Source organism: Aegilops tauschii, chromosome 5 (genome assembly GCF_002575655.3).
Source record: "Aegilops tauschii subsp. strangulata cultivar AL8/78 chromosome 5, Aet v6.0, whole genome shotgun sequence".
NCBI lineage: Eukaryota > Viridiplantae > Streptophyta > Magnoliopsida > Poales > Poaceae > Aegilops > Aegilops tauschii.
Window position 1 is genome coordinate 476,980,258 of NC_053039.3, and position 23,206 is coordinate 477,003,463.

The following is a 23,206-nucleotide window of genomic DNA, read 5'->3' on the forward strand; positions in this document are numbered from 1 at the left end:
TTGAAATAGGGCGGCTAGCCGGCCACGCCGGTATATATGGGTCGGCGCGTTGGGCGCACTGCCGACCCAAATCTAAAACAGGGCGAACATTGGGCGGGCGGGCGATAAAAAACGGACAAAAGCGTCGTCCGTTTGGGTCACCCGGTTGGAGTTGCTCTTATATTGTACTTTGTTTCTAAATATAAGTCTTTCTGGAGATGAAACGGAGGGAGTATCTTTTGATCTACGATAGCACATGTCTGTGCATGTTCTTTGAGTAAATTTTGGCGCTCGAGTCTTTGGTTTTCTCGCAAAACGTTTCTTCGGGTGCTCTAGTACTTCGCCGCCGACCGCGAGACGACACCACTCCGCCCACCCACTCGCCGCGCGCCGCCCGCCGCGGCACTCGCCCCGTCCACCATCGCGTCTGGCTAGCAGCCCAGCACAGACCATTCACAACTCCTTCCTCCGCTCAAGCTCCCCTTCCCCGCCGCGGCGCCCTCCTCGTCGCCCATGGCGTCTAGCTAGCAGCCCATCGCCTCTAGCTAGCAGCCCACCAGAGACCATTCACAACCCCTACGGCCGCGTCGCCGCCAAGCTCCCCCCCAGCTCTTTCAGGGTGCTAGTGGTCGCCCTGCGGCCGGTCACAATTAGCGCCGACGGTGTGTCCTTTACTGCTCTTGAGGCAGAGCACGTGGCCGCGCGGACAAGGTGCTCGACGAATTGCCTGCCTGTTCTGGCTTCTGAGCTGAAGAATGCAACGATGCTGCCGGGTCATTGTGTCGCAGCCGCCCGTGCTCCGGCCACATAAAGGGAACCACACCGCGTCACGGTTCTGCACTGCAGGCTTCGAGCTGCCAGAATGGTTCAGGAACCCAAAGAAGGACTGCGACTCCTTTGATGATGACGACCACGACGAATTTGTGCTCCCGATCAAGTCTGATCCCGTGGAGGAACGGAGCCGTGGAGGCAGCTCCAAGCCTCTGTCGCTCCGCCCGGAGGCTGCCTCCCACGAGGAGGCTGAGTTCGAGGCTGATTTCGATGAAGCCAGCAGAATCCTGACCTCTTGCTTTGCGTCCCCAGAGGCCATCGTGATAGCCATGGACTGCTGCCCTGTCAGGGTATCAGACCGCATGGTCGAGAAGATCCTAAAGAGGTTCAGCAGTGATTGGGTAGCGGCGTTCGGGTTCTTTATGTGGGCCGGTGCTCAGGAAGGCTACTGCCACTCTGCTGATTCATACAACTCAATGGTTGACATACTAGGAAAGTTCAAGCAGTTTGATTTGATGTGGGGCTTGATCACTCAGATGGATGAGATTGGCGGTTTGGTGTCGCTGGCAACGATGACAAAGGTGATGAGGAGGCTCGCTGGGGCCAGCCGGTGGACCGATGCCATAGACGCCTTCAACAAAATGGACCGGTTTGGTGTTGTGAAAGACACCACAGCTATGAATGTGCTCCTAGACACGCTGTGCAAGGAGAGGAGCGTGAAGCGTGCCAGAGGCGCATTCCAAGATTTGAGGGGATCGGTACCTCCCGACGAGAGTAGTTTCAACACGTTGGTCCATGGGTGGTGCAAGGCGAGGATGATGAATGAAGCCCGTGATACGATGAAGGAGATGGAGGAACATGGCTTCAAGCCTTCAGTGATAACTTACACCAGCCTGATAGAAGCATACTGCATGGAGAAAGATTTTCAGACGGCTTACGCCATCCTAAACGAGATGTGCTCGAAAGGATGCCCTCCAAATGTTATCACATACACGATCGTGATGCACGCTCTAGGGAAGGATGGAAGAACGCAAGAAGCTTTGGATATATTTGACAAGGTGAGGAGGGATGGCTGTGCCCCAGACGCTTCCTTTTACAACTCTCTCATATACATACTCGGCAGAGCAGGGAGACTGGAGGATGCAAACTCCGTCGTCGATAAGATGTCCAGCACTGGAGTTCCCCCCACTGTTGCTACCTTCAACACCCTAATTTCTGCTGCCTGTGACCACTCCCAGGCAGAGAATGCACTGAAGATGCTGGTTAGGATGGAGGAGCAGTCATGCAAGCCTGACATCAAGACGTACACCCCGTTGCTGAAGCTGTGCTGTAAAAGGCAATGGATAAAGGTACTTCGGTTCCTCATATGCCACATGTTTAGAAAGGACATCACCCCTGATTTCAGCACCTATACCTTGTTGGTAACCTGGCTGTGCCGAAACGGGAAGCCCGCCCAGTCTTGCCTGTTTTTGGAGGAGATGGTGCTGAAGGGTTTTACGCCGAAGAAAGAAACGTTTGATCTTGTGACTGAGAAGCTTGATAAGGCGAATCTCCATTCAGCAAAGAAAAAGATTCAACTTCTCACCCTGCGGGCAGCTGCTGTGAAGCACACTGGTTCCCCTCATTTGAACAAGGATGGTGCTGCTGGACAGCATATTGACATACTGTCAAACGCTTGTGGCTATGAACCTTAGGACAAATGGGAAGGTACAAAATCAGTAATACAAGTTTGTCATTCGACCTATCCGTTCATCGAAATGGAAAATCTTTTTTACACTGTCATTGATCTGTTACAGTTCTGTTGCTCTGCTACATTTAACTATATTCGCAACAGCAGAAAAGAAGACCAGAAGTTCCATAGCAGTAAGGACATTGGCCAAGTCCCCTACCAGCTGCCGATTTTATTCCTTTTCATCACCGTCTGCAATATAAAAAGTATGTGGAAGCGGTTCACCATGAAGCATTTTAGCATATATAAACAGTTTCCTGCAAGCCGGTGAACCATTTTAGTATATATAAACAGTTTCCTGCAAGCCCTACAGAGGTTGTTCACGAAAATGCAACTGGACATGCAAAATCAAATAGGACAGCATTCAGACTTCACAAAATCAGCAGCCTTATTTATGCTCCCTTATTTCCAACAGTTGAGCAAACACATTAATGCCTTTCTGATACCATACAGAGTTAACGCATGGAAATTATCGTCATTGTATATACTCCCTCCATTCCAAATTATATGAAGTTCTAGCTTTGTCCCAAGTCAAACTTTAATAAATTTTACCATGTCTAAAGCAAAATGTGCTAATATTTACAGCATCAAATATACATATGGTATGGAAACGTATTTTATGAGGAAACTACTGAAATTAATCGGTCAAACTTAGAAAGAAGTTCAACTTAGGACAAAGCTAGAACTTCAAATAATTTGGAATGGTGCACTGCAATATGACAAATGGTTCTTCATGCCTGCACCTCATGTTTTACTTGTAATGTACAATTCCATTTGTACTAGTTACAGAAAGTGCTACTGAAAGAGCTAGTACAAATCTGATGGATGGAGAATAATATTATGTGCTGCCACATTGACTACGTAAGGTCAACTTCAATGACGTTGAAAGGCGAGTCCAAGTAGATCTTCTGCCACACAGGTGCCATTTTATCGCTGCTTGCCAGTGATCACATTTCACATATCCAGTAGGAATAGTCAGATGCATTCCCTGGACATTTGCTCAAATATTGACCAAATATGGCGAGGTGTTGTTTCTTGAATCAGCCTCTATTTTGATCTTGCGTCAATTTCTCGAAAATATCCGCGCCTGTTCATTGTTAACCAGAAGATGGTTACATCAAGAAACAGATGTTCTAAAAAGAAGGGAAAACAATGATATTAAAATTAATCATCTTATGTAACAGCACTTTCATGTGGACGTAAAAGGATTTTTTAGCAATAGTGCCTTTTTAAGTTTTAACAAACAATATTATGTGGTCAAGTGCATTAGAGGCACACATCAAGAGAAATGCATGAAAATATATTGTAATGGCAGCACATAGTGATGGAACAACAATTCTATGTACATGATGCAGTATATCACTACCCCTAATAAACTTTTAAAAAACTCTAGGAAGAATATGAGCCCATAAGCAAGCACACACAACGCAAGTCATAACCACTTGAGAAAATCAACTGGGCCGGCCTAGAAAAAAATTATTTAAAGGTAAAATGCAAAAAATGTTGAATACCAACAACGACCAAGTACACGTGGTTGTAGTAGATGCATGATAGATTACTCCATTTGTCACCATTCCTACTTATTTGAAAGGGGGGTAGTTGAAGCGCAGAATTATGAAAGTTACAGAAGGTTGAGAAATCTGGCTTTTAGCTAAACAAATTATAGCATATTGATTCATCTTTTAGAATGCAAATAATATATGGCATCTGAAGAGATGTATCATACAATTGTAACGCATCATATTCTCGGCGCAATTTCCGTGGAGTACGCAAAACCCTTCTTTGTCCTTGTTGCTGCCATCCTGACCTCTCAAGGTATTCTTCAATCAACCTGACATTGCCAATCAGACCTCCAGATTATTTATGAAAAAAGATGAAAAAATAAACTCTCTTTTTCCTTTTTATTCTAACTCGAAAAAGAAGAACAAAGAGCTCACATGCTGCATATTGACTTTTGGGAAGCCGCCAATTCACGATCTGGGAAAGAGTCATCGAATCTGTAGCTTAACCACACATACAACTCTAGGACCTGCAACGATCACAAATGGGATGCTGATTAATCTCACTTTAGAAACAGTTTCGAGACAGCGGCCTGCCAAAATGAAATCTAAATAATCACTGTAGAAACTAGGAACTCTCCGGAAGTAACGGTTGCCTGAAATGGCAACAAGTGTCTAGTCCAACATTTTTCCAAAAAAGCTCATCTTGCATGCACACAGATCCAATGCAGCCCACTGAATTATGTAATGACATGTTAGGCCCTATACAAGTATAAAATTATGGATCAATGAGAAATGAGTGCTAGCCCAGTGATTGGGGGTGGGGAGGGGGATTTCTAGCACAGAAAACCACTTTAGTTTGCGTTTCAGTATTTGAGGTGGTAGTCTATGCTATGGTATGTTGTACCATCCTTGGAACTCCCAAGTTTGATTTTTAACTTGGAAGTTTATATAATGCAGAAAAGAAACTGCCTTCACAACAGAATAGACAATGCACATGTTTAAGAGCAAAATAATTTGTGATTAGAAGAACATTGACAAGATTTATAGTAGTGCTGATATTGACTGGCAAATTACAGGTATTATCTTCTGATATACTACCTCTGTAAAGAAATATAAGACTTTTTAGGTCACTACTTTAGTGACCTAAAAGGTCTTATATTTCTTTACAGAGGGAGTAATTTGCTAGAGAAATAAAATAGGGAATAACCTTGTGAACCGATTCAAGCTCCTGGAGTTGATTGTGTGTTGTAGGCACCCGCAGTGTTCCAGGTGTAAATATTTCTTTAAGCCGAACTGTGCCTTTCTTTGCATAATTTTCTGCAAACTGCATCTTGAAAATTTTAGTGAAACTGTTTCCTAATTCTACAAAAACATACAAATAAACAATAGAGGTAGAAATGTTTGCCTGTGTTAATCCTTGAGTAGATATATCATCCCTCACATCCACTGGACTGCAGTATGAAGTGTCAGAAAGTGATCAGGATGCCAGATAGGCGACAATAGATTAGAACAATAGAATCTAGAAAAGGCATATGTTAATACTGGGATAGATTGTAAATCACCTTTGACAAAAGACATACTTATCGTGCAACGCAAGAGGCAACTCATCAACAATAGCAGCAACTTTCTGTTAACAGTGGGAGGAAGAAATGTGACTAGATAAAATAATGAACCACAATTCAATAGCAGAAATAAATCTAGCTTACAGTTACAAAGTTCATTATTAGTCTATTGATATTAATTTAAATATAATGCAAAGTTGTTGCCTTTTTAAAGAAGGCAGTCAAACAGTTGGTGCTTTTCTACCCAGGCAATCTTATTTACATTGTTTAGATGTAGCTTGTAGAAGTTGACCAAGCAGAGAAAAATGTGTTTCTTAATGAAATAAAATACCAGCATATCTTCGCAATCGGCAATAAAATAGTCCGGAGACAGTTTAGCCTTGTCCAAGAAACGTTCCTGCAGCAGAATGAAAAAAGGGCAACACATATTTCTGAGTCCTGTCCAGAGGAAATAGCTGTAAATACACACAAAGCATTGAGATTTACTCAATGGGAGAGAAGAAGATAACACATTACAGAAAAAGAAGTACATAGAGAAAAAGTAAACTCCAATTTATAATTGTTGAGACTTGTGAACAAGCAATGTCATGCTGGGCACAAGCTGGCGCTTTGGGTCTCAGGGTAGTCCTCCCCACTAACTGGGATGTCCACTGATAGGTTGCCAATCCATGTAACCACCACCTCCTAGGAGGATTGTATCTTCTCATCTTTTCAATGAAATGAAACGCAAAGAGTCCTTTGCGTTTTCTCGAAAAAAAAACTGAAATCCAAGCAAATATAAGATACCTCAAAATATAGCTAAATTATTGTAGTGCATAATTGATCGCACCAACCACAATAATTGTTGAGTAACTCACTGCCCCATACAAACTGGCACAACAAAATTGCTATCATCATTAACTATTTTTTACTGTAACATTTAGCTTTGGCATTGACAAGTAACATGTTATAGAAGTATGAAGGCTGCTCTGTGCTTGAACCAATGCATTTCAATACGAAAAAGATGGTACTTATAGCTTACCAATATAGGGTGAAGAAAGTCAGTTCCATGTAATCGTGAATACACGGACAATAAATCAAATGTGGGAAAAAGTCCAGCACGCTGCAGATAAAGCAATGCAGCATCTGTGGTTAGCTTTTACAAATACGAGTCATACAGAGCTTCTTGAAGTTTCATCATATAATAACAGTTGGATTCATTATGTTGCTCAGTAATGGGTGGGCACCTCTATAATGGGAGAAGGTGACTTCAGGGATGAGTGTAGTAATGGGAGATCTTCAGCATCTAGACAGGTCACTTCGCCAACTGGAAATTTAGATCCATATCTCCCAGCTCTGCCTACCAAAAGAATAAGACATGCAGAACAAGCTCAATTCACAGCTCAAGAGGGCTCTGTAATAAGGGAAGAGAAAACTGCCAGGGGTAAAACGACTGAAAAGCAAACATAGTACCAGCAATCTGTTTGATCTCAGGCACAGTCAGCTCCCTGGTGCAGATACCATCAAACTTCTTCAGTGTAGAGAAAATAATTCTAGAAATGTTCAGATTAAGACCCATTCCAATAGCATCGCTAGCCACTAGCACATTAAGGTCACTGGCTTCATCATTGAACATTGTCGCCTGGAAGCTTAGGAAACAGATTAACAAATTTATCCATAACAATCATGCCATCATGGAGAACAAAATTACGACAAGCAACAGACTGAATTTATTGCCTACAACTATTATTCGCAAACTTCTAATTCTGGCTAAGAGTTGTGGGCATGTTCTATTAATAAATTATATAGAAAGAAACAAGTGGTGTTCATTAAAATCCTCGCAAATAGCAGGTACAAACATTGAACAGTATGCTCACTTACAAAGCATTTAAAGCAGCATTGATAAAATGGGTTCTGTAATTGTAAAAAATGCTTTATTATTCAGATTGTTGTAATTTGTAACTCAACCATCACATACCATATTAACTTTGTTAACCAAAATTCAGCTACATGACGCTATATAATGTATATCAATGACTCAATGAGTAGGTTTAACAAATTAAATGTGCTGATATGCATGTCAACATGTTCAAATGGAAGGTGTGATATTTAACCTTACTCTAATTAGATTAGGGCCTACAGATATATGACAATGACTCAATGAGGTATATGTTCTAATACTAGTATGATGGGGCATACCCAAATACTGTATTACAAATTACCTGTTTCGTTCGAGTTTCTGGTGGTAATGAGCCATAGACTACAGAGCAAAGATGATTTCCCGCCATTTCAATTTTTTTCTGCATGAATGAAAAATTGCAATATAAAGGTAGCTGAAGCTCTGTATTTCACTTTATCTGGCAGATGTGTACTTCTAATAAAAATATAGAGCCCTCTAGTCCATAAAATAACAGAATGATGCATCAATGTCATGTATTCTTCTTCAAAAGGAAAAACATTGTCATGTATTTGTGCACACGACCACATACTATGGGTATAAACTAACAATGGTAAGTACTATGAGCACCAAATTCTCCTTTAGTTAGGCTAGGAAGCGCAGGATCACCGGACCAAATCTTTGCACTGCAGTACTGGCGGCCCTGGCTTAACTGTTTCTTCTGGAAATAGTCATGGGATTGCATTTTAATTTTCACTGCTTATATTTGTTGTGAATATTCAACCAGCATGTATCATGAAAAGGTGAAAGGAAACAGAGATGATTGGATGGTTGCTAACTACGAAAACAGGTTTCATGAAGTATCTATCATGTCACAAAACTACCATTGCCACTGCAACATGACATATCAACTATATTATTTAGTGAGTGCCAATCGTGTGACCTCCCCTCCCCCTTCCCAAATTACTTTGGTACGGATGTACTTTGGTTTCCTTCACTGAGCACAATACCAAGAACCAAGATCAGTTGTAATTAACTCCTGGTATGCAGATGTACAGTTTCCAGGCATAAAAAAGTTTGACTGCCAAGGTCAAATAATTGTCCCTTCCCTTTCTTTCTGGGTATTAAGATGTGTGGTGTTCAAAATTTAAAATTGGATAGAGAGCTAAACAGCTCTTGATTCAAGGGTTTTTGTCATACATGGGTATGGAGAGTTTTGATCATTTTTATATTTACATGTTGACATCCAATTGGGTTGATAGGGTAAATAAAGTTGAAATTCGGGTTTCTGATATTTCCCCCCCCCCCAAAACTAGTGAGACTTTCTCAGTTTTCTTTTGTATGACCCTCTAATTTTATGACATGTTCCCAAAATAATGAACCATTGATGGAATATCACTTGAAGAACACCAACCTTAAGCTTATATATCTCACGCCGTGAGAACGTTACCATGCAATCCCCTGCCTTGATGTTTGAAAAAGACCCAAGTATAGACTTCAAAGGAACCAAAGGAGATAGTCTCTCATAATATTGAATCTGTTCAGCAACATAGACCCAGCATGTTAGCATATTTTTTGACTATGAGCATGTTAGGATATTTGCTATGTGACATATTGTTCTCAAGATGTTTGCATCAGTACTCAGCAGAATTAGCACTAAAAATAACTACTCCCTCCCATCCATAATAATTAATATGGATCGGAGGGAGTACCACATAGCACGATGGGCAGGATAAGTAAATAAAATTCACTTGGAAACTGTCTGCAATTGTAGAACAATCCACAACTCTAACAAAAAGAAGATCCACATGACCACACACAGTTTTCATGCAGAGGTCCAAAATTAATGTTATTACTTGCTACTTACTACACTGGGTTGCAACCTAAATTTCAAGCGAAGGCTTAAAACTGGTACATGACAGAGCATTACTTGAGTAACAGGTTAGAAAGCATACCTTGGGCGAAAGCCTAATAGACTGATTTTGTTATCCCTGATTTTCATGATTCCATCATACAAAATTGTGTGTGGAAGTAAGATATGACCAGTTCAGAAAATCACTGTCTGCTTGAACTGGGAGACAATTTGGAAACATGTGACGTGATATTTACTACTGTTTCATCCTACCAATACTGAGTAGTTACATCGTCTTACTCTTACTGTACAAAGGATTAAATTTACTATCCATGTGGGAAAAAAAATCAATTTCATAACTAGTGTATTATCCTGGCAGAGGAACATAAGTGGCAAGCTTAATACAATTCAATTTGACAACTATCATATGTGTTGAAGACATTACATGCTGGGTACATTAACAATCATCAGAAATTACGTGAGTTTTGGTTAAATTACCGTAACCACATCATCAGTAGCTTCAAGCAATCGCTGAATAATAGGGACAACAGCTGGGTCACCACAAACATGAAGCTCATCTGAACAAAGCCCCAGAAGTGCACGTGTAAATGAACAACCCCTTGTTCTACAGCCAACCATCTACTACGTCAAAGCAAATGAAAAAAGAATTATGAGGAACATTCCAAACAATATTTCGTAGACAGTTGAAGGTATGGTTAGTTGGATGGTTTATTGAAAAAAATAGCTTGATAGGTCTCAACTTTCTCATCTGTAAATTATCAATAGACACTAGTTTAAATAATAATAATACAGTACAAATATACATTTTCCTAGCGAGTGCACAAAATGTGGATCACTACATACCTGAATTTCATCAATAACAGCGCACTGATACTCAGTCGTCACATCAGCCATCTCAACCGTCACTGAGCTATGCTTTGCACCTTCAATTTCTTCCCTTTCTTGTCCAGTAGTCAAGTTACACGGGACACTAGCTTTGTTTAATCTTTCTGCTACCTCCCGTGCTAACAATCTTAGAGGTCCACAGTACACACCTACATCATTTGGTTAGAAATAAGAGCAGTCATTTAAACTGTATGCTCTTTCAGTTTGACTGGGTAGATCAAAACAGTACCTGAAGAGCTTGCTTCTAATCGTTTGAGGGCATTATGTGTTTTCCCACTGTTTGTAGGACCAACATGCAAAAATACATTGCGCTTCTTTTCTCGGGCATTCGGATACCATAAATGAGGATGCCTGTTACTCAAGATAGCACAGAACTTAATTCAAGTCTTTATGGGACAATGAGGAAAACAGTGTTTACACCATATCTTGGCATGTAATTAATCTCGAAAAGTTAAATTGCACTTTGGTGTGATGATTGCTTAGGCTAATTAATAAACGAACTAAAATAGCATGTGCACTTGTGCAGCACTGTTGTGTCACATATTTGAAACAAGAATAATATTGCCTCCTTTTGTTTTCACTTAATTAGATGAACCATACTGTATACCAGCATCCCACACTAGACAATTGTTTTAAGCAGACAAGAAATGGATTCCCTTGAAGATATAGTACATTGGTACATAATGCACACATTATACACTGGCAAGAATATGTAGAGGAAACTTGGATATTAGGTAGTGAAAGGGGAACGAAATGTATTCTTACGTCATATCAGTGAAATCGAACTTCCCAGAGTTGTGGTTGCCCCTCCAAAAATTTAAATTGGCAGAATTGACCAAGGGATGTAGATCAGAATCGGAGAGAAGGCAACGGATATAAACATCTGTAGACAAAAGGTGTTACAAAAAAAAATCTTAGCACAATGGACCAACCTACCAAAGTTTTGGCACCATAAAGCATATTGCAGAGACTAACAGTCCACATTGGTAATAACAATGCAAGTGACTAACACACTGTGGCGAGCGCCACTCCTGACTCTGCTTTTTCTACGAAGCATGGTAAGGAGAAGCTGCACGTGCGACTGATAGCTCTCGGGGTCCAATGTGCTTACAGAAGTGAATAATATTGTTCAAATCACAACAGACTAGGTTTCCATAGATGACATATTCACCCCAAAAAGAACTGCTTCCATTGGGTTAAGCAATAATATCATAACCCCATAAAGGTTATAGCCCCTACATTCAAGACGAAAGTTTCCAAGATGAACTCTGTCCATTATTTTCAATATGAATATGTTGGCAAGATAAATTAAGATAACCTAAGTGTAAAGTATCGAGTTAGCTTGGCCCGGCTCTTTAACATAACGAGTTGAGACATGAACTCAGGTCTGCTCGCTTAACTCACGAGCTAACTCTGTACTTGTTAAGCTCATTACACAGGTTAACAGCAGAATATGCATACATTAAATCTGACCATCTCAGTACAAAAAGCACATATCTATACACAACATGCATGGATGCTTATGTATGCCCACTGTAAACATGAAGTACAAGAAAACAATTTTCCCCAATGTAACAAACAGAAAAATCTGAGGGAAAAAAACGAGTTCAAACTAATGGTAAAATTAAAAGAAGTTCAATGCAACGCTTTCTCGGACGTCTATTTTGCAACCGAGAAGTACTCTACATAAAGATAAATCTGTAGCTATACTCTATCCATCAGAACAATACCCAGCCACAATCCCCCTTCCAAAAGTGAAAACAAATTTTTACTAGGTATATTCCCCTCGCGTAGGTTCAGTCCATCATCAGATAGAGCGATTCAGAAAGAAACGTCGGCTCGTCCATGGAGTTCGTCCGCTTCCACCGCCAGTGCTGGGCGTCGGCCGTCGGTGGCCTGATAGCTTATCCTAAGTTCTGAACTACAGACCTCCTCCCCCGAGACCTCGATCCCCTTCTGACCTCCATCTCCGCTCTCGGCTGGTGGTTGGAGTGGATGCATGTGGCATGCCCATGGCTCACCGACCAAATCCGCCCACACCGGCAAGCCACGCGCCGGCGTCCGCGGCTTCTCCGCGTTTGAAGCCACACCGCCAGCACAAGGCACGCCCATGCCGGCAGTGCACGCCGAACCCGAGGTCATAGCCCACTCGCCCTGGACCCTGGTGTTACGCATGTTCAGTACACCCAAGTTGATTGACTGAAATTTTGATGTCCACTCCCAGTAGTGTTCACCCCATCTATTACCGCTGTGGTGTGTGCTTGAAACAGCAGAGGATGCAGTCATTTTTTAAAAGAAAAGGGGATGAGGAAATTGTTGAATCTCCATCAGCTCCAGATGTTCTAGCATTGCCTGTCATTGGGGGTGGTCTTTTCTGTTGGAGCACCAAAATTAACTTACCACAGTTGCCCAGGTTTGTGTGAACTTGTCATATCTGATTTATTCGTGCCATCGTGTGAACAATGATATATATCCCTTATATTGTGTGTATGACATGGTCAATTGGTCATGTCTAATTATCCCATTCTATTCTATGATTTAGTGCCTTTTCTTCCATTTCCCCAGACAATTGACACATTGGCTGACCCGATCGGCGACACTATAACGCCGCATATCGCCCGCCCGGCCTCTGGCATTCCGCCGAACACACAACGTGCACGTGCGCCGGCGGACATTGACAGCAGCTCACGAAACATCATGGACGGACCACGCGCAGTACAGACAGGACGCCCAGGAACCCAACAAGCCGTTCAAGAAAGCGGGCACTGACCATGGCGGCACGACGACGAGAGCGCCCCCCGGCGCAGGAGCGCGGCAACCGCCATTTCGCCGTACGCTCCCCTCGATGGCACAATTCAGATGGCGGGGCACCAGAACCAGCTCCGCGACGAGGGGGCGGGGGGGTGAGGGGAATGCGCACTTACGTGCGGAGCACGGCACGTGGGGTTGGGTGGGGTGGAAGACGGAGGCGGCCGTGGCTTTCGCCGGGAAGCGAGGCGGCGTGGGAGGCGGAGATGCCGCTCGCGGTCGCTGGTCAAGACGGTTCGTCGCGTGGTCGCCAAGGCCGGAATATTCCGCCCCATCCGCATCTCGCTCGGCCCATTTTGCTTCCGAGGTGGGTTTCAGGCCCAACTCCTCCTCCAGCCCGTATCCGAGTCGAGCCCACCTTACGAGCGTCCCAGTCCATATCGAACCGGGCGGGCTCCCTTCGCGGCCCGGACACGCCACCCCATCGGCTTCGTTCCTCTTTCGCTTTCGTCTTCCTCTCCACCCAAGTCAGTCGCCCTCGCCGCGGCGCCCCGCACCGCCGGGCACGCCACCTCCGCCGCCGACGCCGCCGACGGGATCGACGCGAGCATGTGAGCTTTCCTCGAACTAAGCAGCAAATCTCGTGATTCCTCCGTCGTTTGCTTAAGGGTTGGCGGTGCAGGACGCAGGCGGAGGCAGATGCCGGCAAGGCGGCCATCCAGCGCGCGCTGCGGGCGCTGCGGCAGCGGCATCTCGTCGAGGAGGGGGCCCACCGCCCCGCCATCGAGGCGCTCAACCGGCCCTTCGCCGCCCACGTAAGTACCAATCTCTATCCCCTTCTTACTGATCTTGCGAGCTTGGATCGAATCGGGCCAATTTGACTTCACCAGTGAACACGCATTCGAGCCACATAAAGTCTCAAAAAGAATGTGCTGATGGGGTCGGCTGTGTGAAGTTGATTGTTCCTCTCTCGCGGTGAAACAGTGACTGCTGCTCAAGTAGGAGTGGCACAATCACAATGTCGAATAGTTTCACTAAGTAATCCACGAAAATAAGTATTAATCCTTGCGTTTGGAGCTTCTTTGGTGCCTTCTGCGTGTAGTGACTGGTTTGCTGACCCTCTTTGTAGGCTTTGGAGTGGAAAGAGAAGGCCGAGAAGAACGAGTTGGAGCTGCAGCAGTGCTACAAGGCTCAATCCCGGTTGTCTGAGCAGCTCGTTTCCGAGATAAACGAGGCGAAAACGTCCAAAGCGCTGCTCAAAGAGAAGGAGGCACTGATTACGGCTTTGCAGAGTGAACTTCAGCAGACTAGGTATTGAATGTGATGGATAGTTTTGCTGCTGTGTTTAATTGAGTATGAACACTGCCGTTGATGTCCGGATGAAACTTTTGCAGCGAAGAGAACGTACAGCTAAAACAGTCACTTGAAGAGAAGACAAACGCTTTAGATCTTCTCGTTCAGGAGCACCAGGCGGCTAAAGCCGAACTTGAACGGGTGCTAACAAAACTTAAAGCTGTGGAGCATGAGAACACACAGCTGGTTGAGCGATTGATGCAAGCGAAGATGGTGGAGGCAGAGAAGCTTAATGAGGTACCCTGTTGTCTCCTTTTACTATTGCTAAGACTTCACCATTCCTGTACAAACTATCGCAAATTGAAGATTGTAAGAAACTGTTAGGCCCACTAATATGATACAGAAAAATAATAATCTTCTCACCTGTTAGCAATGCATCAATCGCCCGACCAGTGGATCTACGATGAGATACCTTAAGTGCCAGCATGCTTAATTGCGTATCATGACATAACACAAGGGACTTGCTGTACTATATTTGGTGATCGTTTGCTTCAGTCTCAGTTTTTTTTGTTAAAATACTTCAGCTCTTTAAGTTTACAAGATAACAGTAGTGATCCTTTCATCCGTAAAACTTTGACTCTTTTTGGAATTGTATGTAATGTTGAAACACTTTTCGCTTCTTGACAAGAGTGGAAATAGAAGAGCTAAATGCTTACTGATTTATGGTTGTGTTAGCTGTCAGGGATGCTTTATTTATCAGTATGTTTTACATAGATAACTGTGCCCGTAATATTTGTATGTACCAAAAAAGTGCTGCTTTAACTGGTGTGGAAAAAATTGTTCAGGCCAATGCGATGTATGAGGAGATGGTCCTAAAGCTAAAGGCAGCTGGGCTTGGCGCTGGCGGAATACAACACCATGCACAACAAGAAGCTGATGGCGTCATTCGGCGATCCGAAGCTGGGTATGTTGACATCATGGAAACACCAATCCCATCTACATGCAGGATCACCATCCGTGCTCATGATGGTGGGTGTGGATCTATAATATTCCAGAATAACACAGATAAGCTAATCAGTGGTGGCCAGGATCAAACTGTCAAGATATGGTCTGCGCATACTGGTGCTTTAACCTCCACTCTGCAGGGTTGCTTGGGGACTGTCAACGATCTTGCTGTGACCAATGATAACAAGTTTGTAATTGCCGCCTGTAGCTCTAACAAGTTGTTTGTATGGGAAGTTAATGGGGGGCGTCCTCGTCACACTCTGACTGGCCACACAAAAAATGTCTGTTCTGTAGACGCAAGCTGGGTGAAAAGTTTGGTCATTGCTAGTTCATCCAATGACCGCACTATCAAGATCTGGGATCTCCAGACTGGCTTCTGTAAAAGCACCATAATGTCAGCAAGCAACCCCAATACACTAGCTTTCATCCATGGCGATGCCATTTGCTCAGGTCATAGGGATGGAAGCCTAAAGTTCCATGATATCCGCAGTGGAAAATGTTTTGCCACGGTAGCAGCTCATATTGATGTCAGCTCGATCTGTGTAACCCGGAGCAAAAACCATGTTCTTTCAAGTGGGAGAGAGGGCGTGCACAAGCTTTTTGATGTTAGAATGCCGACGGAGGTAGTGGAGATTTGTGGAACATTCAGGGCCCCGAGTAACAGATTGGTTGGCAGCTGGGGCAGAGCTTGTATAAGCCCGGATGAGAACTGCATAGCGTCTGGCTCCTCTGATGGGTCTGTTTGCATATGGTCGAGATCGAAGAACGAGGGGCCGACCATCCTAGAGGGCCACTCATTGCCGGTTGTTACAAGTGCATGGTCTGAGTTTGGACCTCTTGCCACCGCCGACAAGAATCATATTCATATATGGGCTTGAGACCCGTGTTTCCTTCGGTCATTCAAACCAGGATGTGGAGGGTTTCGCTTCAATATGGTATTGTTCCATTCTTGAGGACACTCGTTTGCATGTAAATGACTTAGTTAGTGTCTAATTCAATTGTAATTATCAAAACTGACAGCACGGTACGGTCATCTGCTTTCCTCTCTGTATGTTTTTAGGGGATTTCTGTCATCTGTTGCTGGTAAAATGATGGGTTTGCGAGTTCTTCGACACAATTCAAGTTTCTGTAGGGTTTAACATGTGCATTTGCTGACACCTGTGGGTTCTTATCTCTTATGGCAAATTAGTGGGTGTAACCCTTTCGGGGCAGCAAAGCTTGGCCACATCGAGGAAGATGGCATTGGCTTTTTTTCTGGTTACATGCTCCCTCCAAACCGAGTGAGTAGATTGCATATGAATACACTATTTTTAACTCAGTTGTTGTCTTTGTATGGGGGCTTCATTCAGTCTTGCCAGGTTGAGCTTGATTGAGATTTGGCAGACTAAGATGGGATGGTCTTAGGTACAATGTTTCATTTTGTCAGATGCATGATGATGAACCAGAGCAAGCTTTGAATACTGAACAGTTCTGTCTTTGTTTTTGTGAGCAGTGCTAGGTCAGGCGTCGGTTGGGCTCAAGATCTGGTTCTGTTCATTCCTCTAAAATCAGAGTATAATATCTATCAGAGGGTTGCGTTGTGGATGGTGCAGGAGGCCGTATGTCTGTCAACCAACTGCAACTTGAGTTCTGCTACATATGACTTCCAAATTTCACAGCAAGTAAAAAATATTTCCCATGAACAAATCACCATCCAATCAGCAAATACGCCGCTCCGTCCCAAAATAAGTGAGGAAGTACTACTACTTAACCATCCTAGAATAATTTTACAGCACAAACCGAAGCTAAAATCCTCTAAACTCCCTGTCCACTTGCCCTAACTCTCGCTGTCATTGATCATCACATACTGTATAAATTTGTTCTTCACAACCCACTTGATCTATCTATCTGCCCTGCGAGAAAGTGGGCTAAGAAGAACTCATTAGATGCCCACCACGGTCCCCATCAGCCGATTCATAGCAAGAGTGCATTCATCAGCAGAAAGAAACCAAGAAAGAAAAAATATGTGATGGGGAGGCGGAGTGGGCATCAATTCCATCGGCGTCACGAAAAAGAAACTGAAACACAAGTCCAGAGGAGAGGGGGAGGCGATCGGATCGGATCAGATGAGACGAGAGGAGGCGGGGCCCACCGCCGCAGTGGTTCGCTGCAACCGTATGCCAAATCCGGGCCCCTGACTAGGACAAGGCACCACCGTGCTCTCAAGCCTCTCGAGTGGCCATGCCAGGGCCCGGCGCAGGGGACATCAATCATTGCCATGGCCCATGGCCCTGGCCCTACTTATTTTCTGCTACTGCTGCTCAAGAAACCACCAATTATTGGAGATGCAGCAAGGCTAGGTGAGGTAGAGTAGAGTAGAGGAGTGGCCTGGCTCTGGCTTGATTGATCGCAACTAGTAGGAGTAGCTTCATGGGAAATGGTTCCAAGATTCTCATCGCAGACTCTGGCCAGGGCTCGAGAAATTCAGTGCATTTTTAACGTTCATGTCATTCAGAAGCTACTATACTATCCTCCTGATCACAAGCGCTGGCAAGTGGCAACCAAGAAATTCAGTGCGTTTTCAACGATCAATTCATTCATAAGCTACTGATTTTACATGTTCGGATGTGATCTTGCTCTGGTACAAACATGTTGCAGCAGCAAAGAGATAGAATTCCTATATTACAGTACAGACAAAACCCAATCCGTTTGATCATCTGATCGAGGAGGCATCTACCTGATCATCTCATCGAGATCGATCGATCCAAGAACAAAATACTGACAGCATCAACAAGACTTGCTACTTTACCGGAGCACGCACGCACGCATCATGGACGGAGGTAGTACTACTATCGGTGGCGGGCATGGCATGTCATGGCGTCACAGGCTGAGGAAGCCTCTGCCCTGGCGCGCCGGCGCCGGCGGCGGGCTCTCTGCCACGCGGTCGCCCTCCACGACGCGGTCGCCGAAGATGTGCACGGTCCTCGGGTTGGGCCCGCGGGAGATGACGCAGGTGTAGTCCTCGGACGACGGCCCGTCCTCCTCGGCCTCAGCCGCCCCCGCGCGGGCGGAGCGCAGCGGCAGCCACGAGCTCTTGTTCTTGACGCCGAATTCCACGCGCCGGTCCAGGGAGGACGACCGCACCAGGGCCGGCGCCTGCGCCCTCACGGCGCCCCGGAGAACGTTCTTCCTCCGCTGCGCCTCGTGGGCGCAGTCCAGCACGTCGGCGAGCCCGTGCGGCCCCGCGCACCCGTCGCACCACGGCCGGCGCTTGCTCCCCCCGGCGTCCACCGCCGGGCCGGGCGAACCGAAGGCCACCGACGCGTCAAGCACGGAGGTCGGGCTCATGGCGTAGGCGGACATCGTCTCCGGATCCCGCGCGGGGCTCCCGATGACGACCGCGGCGCGGCCGCCGGCCGGGAGCGACGACGAGTGCAGCAGCCTCGGCGCCGCGAACGACGGCGCACGAACAGCAGCACCCTTGCCGCCTCCACCGTCGCAGGGGGCCGTGGACAGGTTGCCTCCGGCGTGCTGCCCGCAGCCGGCGCCGTTCATGGACCTGGACCTCCTCCTAAGGATCATCTCCTGGACCTTCGATCTGAACATTTCAAGAGCCAGCCTGACAGAACAGCCAAATCCCGACGCTTCCCTCCCGGAGAGAACCGATCAGCGGCTTGCAGCAGAGAAGAGCAAGCAAGCTCAAGCTAGCTGGTGAATGAGAGGGAGCGGGTGTCACCGGGCGAGAAGAAGACGAGGATGACGAGAGGAGTGAGAGAGCGGGGGGTGTGGGAGAGGGCAATGGGGGCGGGTGGTGATCTTAAAGAAGGGCCGGGCAGGGCTGGGCTCCCCCTCTCGCACTCCACTGATGTCATCGTTGGTTTGGTTTGGTTTGTGTGTGCTCTGCTTGCTTCCAAAACTGCAGGTCCCTATCTTCAGTTTTACTACTGCCAATAATATTTTATTTTCTTTTATTTTCCTGATTGAAGAGAGCTTGCGATCGTTTTCAGTTTTCACTGGCATGTTTGTGTCTTGTTGTGTGAGTTTGTGTCATTGTGTGTGGCGACGAACCGTACCCAATTAGCGCTATGCACACAAGGGCGGATTCCATGGGTGTCACTGATGAATGGCAAGTGGATTTGCTGTCGACCAACGGGAGGTGCACCAGAATCCGCCAATTCGCGGTGCTGGGTCACACAAGATTCAATCATTGTTCCCGTTCCAATGGAAAGATTCAGCGTCCCAAGATTAGAAAAAAAACACGGTTCTGTCTCACCACCAAACGACCCGTTACCCCTCCCCTCCCGACACATGCGTCCCTCCTCGTCGAGGGTCACTGTCGGGCGAAGCCTGGCCAGTGCCGGTGGCGCCAGGGCCTCTCCTCGGTGCCACTTCTCTTCTCCCTAACAACGGAGTTGTTCTTCCGAAGAAGCTGTTGGCGGTGAGGTGCGGCGAAGTTACGGCGACTGCTCTGCTCGTTGGCGGTGGGGGTGGTGTGGGCACCATCCGGTGCTGCTGCATTGGCGGCAACGATGGCATGGGGTCTCGGGTCTATCCGCTCTTGAACTTGATTTGCCCGACATGGCTTGGTCTGTGGCTGCTGGCAGGCGTGGAGATATCGGGCCTCCGCAGTTGCTGGGTGACGACCCACAAGTATAGGGGATCAATTGTAGCTCTTTTCGATAAGTAAGAGTGTCGAACCCAACGAGGAGCAGAAGGAAATGACAAGTAGTTTTCAGTAAGGTAATATCTGCAAGTGCTGAAATTGTAAGTAGTGGAGTAGTTTGGTAGCAAGATAATTTGTAACGAGCAAGTAACGATAGTAGTAACAAAAGTGCAGCAAGGTAGCCCAATCCTTTTGAGGCAAAGGACATGCCAAAACGGTCTCTTATGATAAGCAAAGCGTTCTTGAGGGTACACGGAAATTTCATCTAGTCACTTTCATCATGTTGGTTCGATTTGTGTTTGCTACTTTGATAATTTGATATGTGGGTGGTACTTAGGTGTTGTTCTTACCTGAACAAACCTCCTACTTATGATTAACCCTCCCGCAAGCATCCGCAACTACGAGAAAAGTATTAAGAATAAATTCTAACCATAGCATTAAACTTTTGGATCCAATCGGTCCCTTACGGAATAGCGCATAAACTGGGGTTTAAGCTTCTGTCACTCTCGCAACCCATCATCTAATTGCTACTCCACAATGCATTCCCTTAGGCCCAAATATGGTGAAGAGTCATGTAGTCGACATTCACATGACACCACTAAGGGAATCACAACATACATACTATCAAAATATCGAACATGTATCAAGTTCACATGATTACTTGCAACATGATTTCTCCCGTGACCTCAAGAACAAAAGTAACTACTCACAAATGATAATCATGCTCAAGATCAGAGGGGTATTAAATAGCATATTGGATCTGAACATATAATCTTCCACCAAATAAACCATATAGTAATCAACTACAAGATGTAATCAACACTACTAGTCACCCACAAGCACCAATCTATAGTTCCGGTAACAAGATTGAACACAAGAGATGAACTAGGGTTTGAGATGAGATGGTGCTGTTGAAGATGTTGATGAAGATTGCCCTTCCCAAGATGAGAGAGTTGTTGGTGATGATGATGACGATGATTTCCCCCTCCGGGAGGGAACTTCCCCCGCCGGAGTCGCTCCGCCGGAGGGCAAAAGTGCTCCTGCCCAAGTTCCGCCTCGAGACGGCGGCGCTCTGTCCCGAAAGTCTTCTCCTTATTTTTTCTAGGTCAAAATGACTTATATACCAGAAGATAGGCACCGGAGGTGGGCCTGGGTGAGCACAACCCACCAGAGCGCGCCTGGGCTCCCTGGCGCGCCCAGGTGGGTTGTGCCCACCTGGTGGGCCCCCTGTGGTAGTTATTTGCTCCAATATTCTTCAAATATTCCATAAAAATTCTCCGTGAAGTTTCAGCTTGTTTGGAGTTGTGCAGAATAGGTAGCTTGACGTAGCTTTTTCAGGTCCAGATTTCCAGCTGCCGGAATTCTCCCTCTTGGTGTGTACCTTGCAAATTATGAGAGAAAAGGCATTAGAATTACTCCAAAACGCATTATTATTCATAAAAACATCATAAATAACAGTAAGAAAACATGATGCAAAATGGACGTATCAACTCCCCCAAGCTTAGACCTCGCTTGTCCTCAAGCGAAAACAGAAATCGAAAAACATGTCCACATGCTTTGAGAGAGAGGTGTCGATAAAAACAAAATACGAACATAGAAGCATCATGTGAATTATTATAACAGCAACAAATTTAAACATAAGACTTTTATCATAGACTTCTCATGAATAAGTGACAATTCATCACACAATCGAAGTCAACTTTGCAACTACAATTCATCATATTTTCACGAAGGGTCATATATCGGAGCCTTTAGGCAAGTCCACATACTCAACCATCATATAGTCTTCTATGATTGCTAACACTCACCGCGTACACATGATCAAAACGTTTCAACCGGACACGTAGAAAGATAGGGGCTTATAGTTTTGCCTCCCAACGTATTCACCTCAAGGGTGACGTCAACAATAATAACTCATGCTATCTATATTCAACTGGACATATGTGCCTAGATCTTTCCTCACCACATGATGCTTGCCAAAGGAGAAAAATAAAAAGGAATTGAAGGAAAACTTTGACTCTTTGCATAAAAGTAAATACATAAAAGTAAAAGATAGGCCCTTCGCAGAGGGAAGCAGAGGTTGCCATGCGCTTATTTGTTTGTATGCTCAACCCCTTCGTGCAAAAGAACGTCACGTTACATTGCCCCTTGTGATAGCGACCTTTATTATGCAGTCTGTCGCTTTCATTCTTCACCATCACAAGTTCGTGCAACGCTCATTTCTCTTACACTAAATGATCTCACACATTTAGAAGCAATTTTTATTGCCTTCTTGCATCGATGACAACTTACTTGAGGGATCTTGCTCAATCCCTAGGTAGGTATGGTGGACACTTGAAAATAAGATTTGGGTTTAAGGGTTTTTGGATGCACAAGTAGTATCTCTACTTAGTGCGGAATTTTTGGCTAGCAAAGATAGGGGCAAGCACCACATGTTGAAGGATCTATGACAATATGACTTCTATGTGAATATAAACAAACATAAATCATTAAGTTGTCTTCCTTGTCCAACGTCAACAATTTTGGCATATAATATTTTGATGAGGGCTCACAATCACAAAACATTTCTAGGATAGTATAGTTATATGTGAATCTTCTCTTCCCTTATTAATTCTTTCATGAGTTGCATCATTGACTAATGCTATGTTTGTCAATCTCAAATAAAATTTTCTACTTATACTTTTCCTTATGTGGTGTCATCACCTACCATAAGATTAGTATATGATCTTCTTGATTTATTTCCTTTCTTTTATTTAATTTCTTTCTCTTTATTGTAACATGAAAGTAAAGAAAGCAAAAACTCAAACTAACTTTATTATATATCTCGCACACGATTACAAGGATAGTTCACTAAGCAAAACTCTCGAAAAGAAAGGATCGAACTAAACTTTTATTCATCTAAAGCAAAAGATCGAACTAAAATAAGTGGTAATAAGATAGTGGGGTGATACGATACCGGGGCACCTCCCCCAAGCTTGGCGGAAGCCAAGGGGAGTGCCCATACCTGATACTCAATTCTCCTTTAGTGGTGAAGAAGAAGGTGGTGGTGATGAAGAAGAGATCTTGTCCTCGGGTTTCCATGGCAGTGGTCCACCATCATAAGAGGAGGAGTGAGTCTCACGGGTCCTGCAACTAGCAGCGAAACTCATACTTTTAAACCTCGCCTCATATTCAAAGACTTGGTTTTGGAGATCATAGATCTGGTTTTGGAGGAAGTTGATTTGCTCATTGAGGGTGAAGACGATGTCCTTCATGGGCTTGCCATCCACCTTGAGATCACGGGAGTGGTCCGTGATCATGAGGTGATTGGCATGGAGTCCACGCTCCACCATCCCCTTGCG

The 23,206-nt window shown here is 44.8% G+C and overlaps 4 protein-coding genes across 4 annotated transcripts; 2 read left to right on the forward strand and 2 right to left on the reverse strand.

Annotated features, from left to right (window-relative positions):
• The first annotated feature begins 458 nt into the window (after positions 1-458).
• LOC109786471 (uncharacterized) lies at positions 459-2,613 on the forward strand. The gene is made up of 2 exons (XM_020345045.4): positions 459-2,457; positions 2,588-2,613. The coding sequence occupies exon 1, from the start codon at positions 735-737 to the stop codon at positions 2,442-2,444; it is 1,710 nt and encodes a 569-aa protein (XP_020200634.1). The 5' UTR covers positions 459-734; the 3' UTR covers positions 2,445-2,457; positions 2,588-2,613.
• A 593-nt stretch (positions 2,614-3,206) lies between these two features.
• LOC109786492 (ATP-dependent RNA helicase SUV3, mitochondrial) lies at positions 3,207-13,202 on the reverse strand. Its single transcript, XM_020345063.4, has 17 exons — positions 12,948-13,202; positions 10,943-11,060; positions 10,407-10,528; positions 10,136-10,326; positions 9,770-9,910; positions 8,834-8,956; positions 7,745-7,822; positions 6,996-7,164; positions 6,770-6,882; positions 6,565-6,645; positions 5,875-5,940; positions 5,544-5,608; positions 5,387-5,432; positions 5,189-5,305; positions 4,417-4,508; positions 4,206-4,310; positions 3,207-3,566 (listed from the first exon to the last, which is right to left on the reverse strand). The coding sequence occupies exons 1-17, from the start codon at positions 13,000-13,002 to the stop codon at positions 3,527-3,529; spliced, it is 1,722 nt and encodes a 573-aa protein (XP_020200652.3). The 5' UTR covers positions 13,003-13,202; the 3' UTR covers positions 3,207-3,526.
• On the forward strand, positions 13,037-16,362 carry LOC109786490 (autophagy-related protein 16). The gene is given in 7 exon segments (XM_020345062.3): positions 13,037-13,069; positions 13,071-13,121; positions 13,124-13,536; positions 13,608-13,740; positions 14,055-14,236; positions 14,320-14,515; positions 15,064-16,362. Coding segments are annotated over 7 exon segments (2,046 nt in total). The 3' UTR covers positions 16,102-16,362.
• A 1,409-nt stretch (positions 16,363-17,771) lies between these two features.
• On the reverse strand, positions 17,772-19,093 carry LOC109786489 (uncharacterized). The gene has a single exon (XM_020345061.4). It carries the CDS (start codon positions 18,806-18,808, stop codon positions 18,083-18,085), a length of 726 nt encoding a protein of 241 aa, XP_020200650.1. The 5' UTR covers positions 18,809-19,093; the 3' UTR covers positions 17,772-18,082.
• Between the last annotated feature and the right edge of the window lie 4,113 nt (positions 19,094-23,206).